General features: G+C 50.9%; 1 protein-coding gene across 1 annotated transcript in view; it reads left to right on the top strand.

The window, feature by feature from the left end:
- The first annotated feature begins 267 nt into the window (after positions 1-267).
- The window catches only part of LAPTM5 (lysosomal protein transmembrane 5), a 43347-nt gene continuing 42207 nt past the window's right edge, over positions 268-1407 (top strand). Inside the window, exon 1 of the mRNA XM_027864696.1 lies at positions 268-456. Coding sequence (XP_027720497.1) covers positions 370-456 — 87 coding nt within the window. The 5' untranslated portion in view covers positions 268-369. The remainder of the gene's footprint in view (positions 457-1407) is intronic.

Here is a 1407-nt window from a genome sequence, read left to right as displayed (position 1 = left end):
ATCTGTGTATGCCTTGTTTCCCCCCTATAGAATATAAACTGCTTGAGGGAAGGAACCACGTCATTTTTGTCTCAGCAACTTTGTCTCAGTGCCTGGCATATGGTAGGAAGGCCCTTGGGAACTTCATGGACAGTTGAATTGAATTGGATTGGAGATACACCCCACTGTCTTGAAACCCTCTCTCAGCAGGCTGGCCTCAGTCTCTGAAGAGGAAGGAAGTGAAATGGGGGTGGGGTGGGGTGGGGTGGAGAGGAGACTTCTCCTTTCTTTGCTCTGGAGTCTAGGCTGCCTCTTTCATCTTCAGCAGACCTTGTCAGAAGCCGAGCAGACAGACAGACGGGCCACTGCCAGGTCGGGCAGCTAGCAATCATGGCCCTCAGAGTTATCCCCCCCCAGCGCATCTGCTACTGCTTCAATGTCAAGATTGCCACCACGGCCCTGGGCATCTACCATGTGGTAAGTGATGCTGCTCACATTTCTCTGGAGCCAGGGCCAGATGGGAAGCCCCCTGTCTTTCTCCGGGGCCTGAGAATGGCTTCTGTTCTACAAGTTTGGTTGGGCCCTCAGAAACTTGTCATGGTAACCTTTGTCTACCCCTACCTCTGATGACCTGTGTCTGTGTCATACCCACTGCATTAGCACAGAAGTTGGTACGGGGCTGGGCCAGAGGAGGGGTGATAGGAGGTAGGATGATTGGGCTGGCACGTCTCAGTTTTATTTCTGACTTGGCCATCGGTTCACAGTGTGGCTTTTTAAAAGCCATGTTCTGCCCTTGGCCTTCAGTTTCCTCTGCTTTAAAATAAGGGTGTCTGAGGTCCCTTCTAGCTCCAAAAGATGCCTGGTTTTTGGTTTGAATTCTGGGTTCTTTTCTTTATTACTTATGTGACCCTGGGCAGATAGCTTCCCTCCACCTTGGGCCTCAGTTTCCTTATCTGCAAAATGGGGAGATTGAACTAGATGATCTATGAGGTCTCTTCCCCATGTGGATCACCACCCCAGGGTGGATGTGCAATCCATAGATGGGCAGGACTGGTCTTGGAAGTAACATCTTTTTTTTTTTTTTCTGCTCCAAAGACCTCTCTTCCTGTTGCCAAGCTGCTAAAGGACATTGTCTCTCTTAGGTTTCGCTTCTCCCAACCTTGCTTCCTTGGTATTTTGCTGTGGTCCTGCCTTCCCGTTCTTTCTGGCTTCCTGGTTGATCTTTCTCTCCTTAATACTGAGCATGAATGCACTTCAGAGATGACAGGATCCTCCTCCAGCTCAGCCCCAGGGGAGAAAGGAGACTTGTAAGGAGATGGTGTATTTGGACTCGAAGGGAAAGTGCCTGGTATTGGTTTCCATCACAGCTTTATCACTTGTGCTTAAGCCTCCTAGGAGGGGGCCAGCACGGGGGGGGGGGGGGGGGCG

The sequence above is a fragment of the Vombatus ursinus genome, unplaced genomic scaffold (assembly GCF_900497805.2).
Source record: "Vombatus ursinus unplaced genomic scaffold, bare-nosed wombat genome assembly UNPS02014775.1, whole genome shotgun sequence".
Classification (NCBI taxonomy): domain Eukaryota; kingdom Metazoa; phylum Chordata; class Mammalia; order Diprotodontia; family Vombatidae; genus Vombatus; species Vombatus ursinus.
This window is presented reverse-complemented; position numbering and strand designations above follow the sequence as displayed.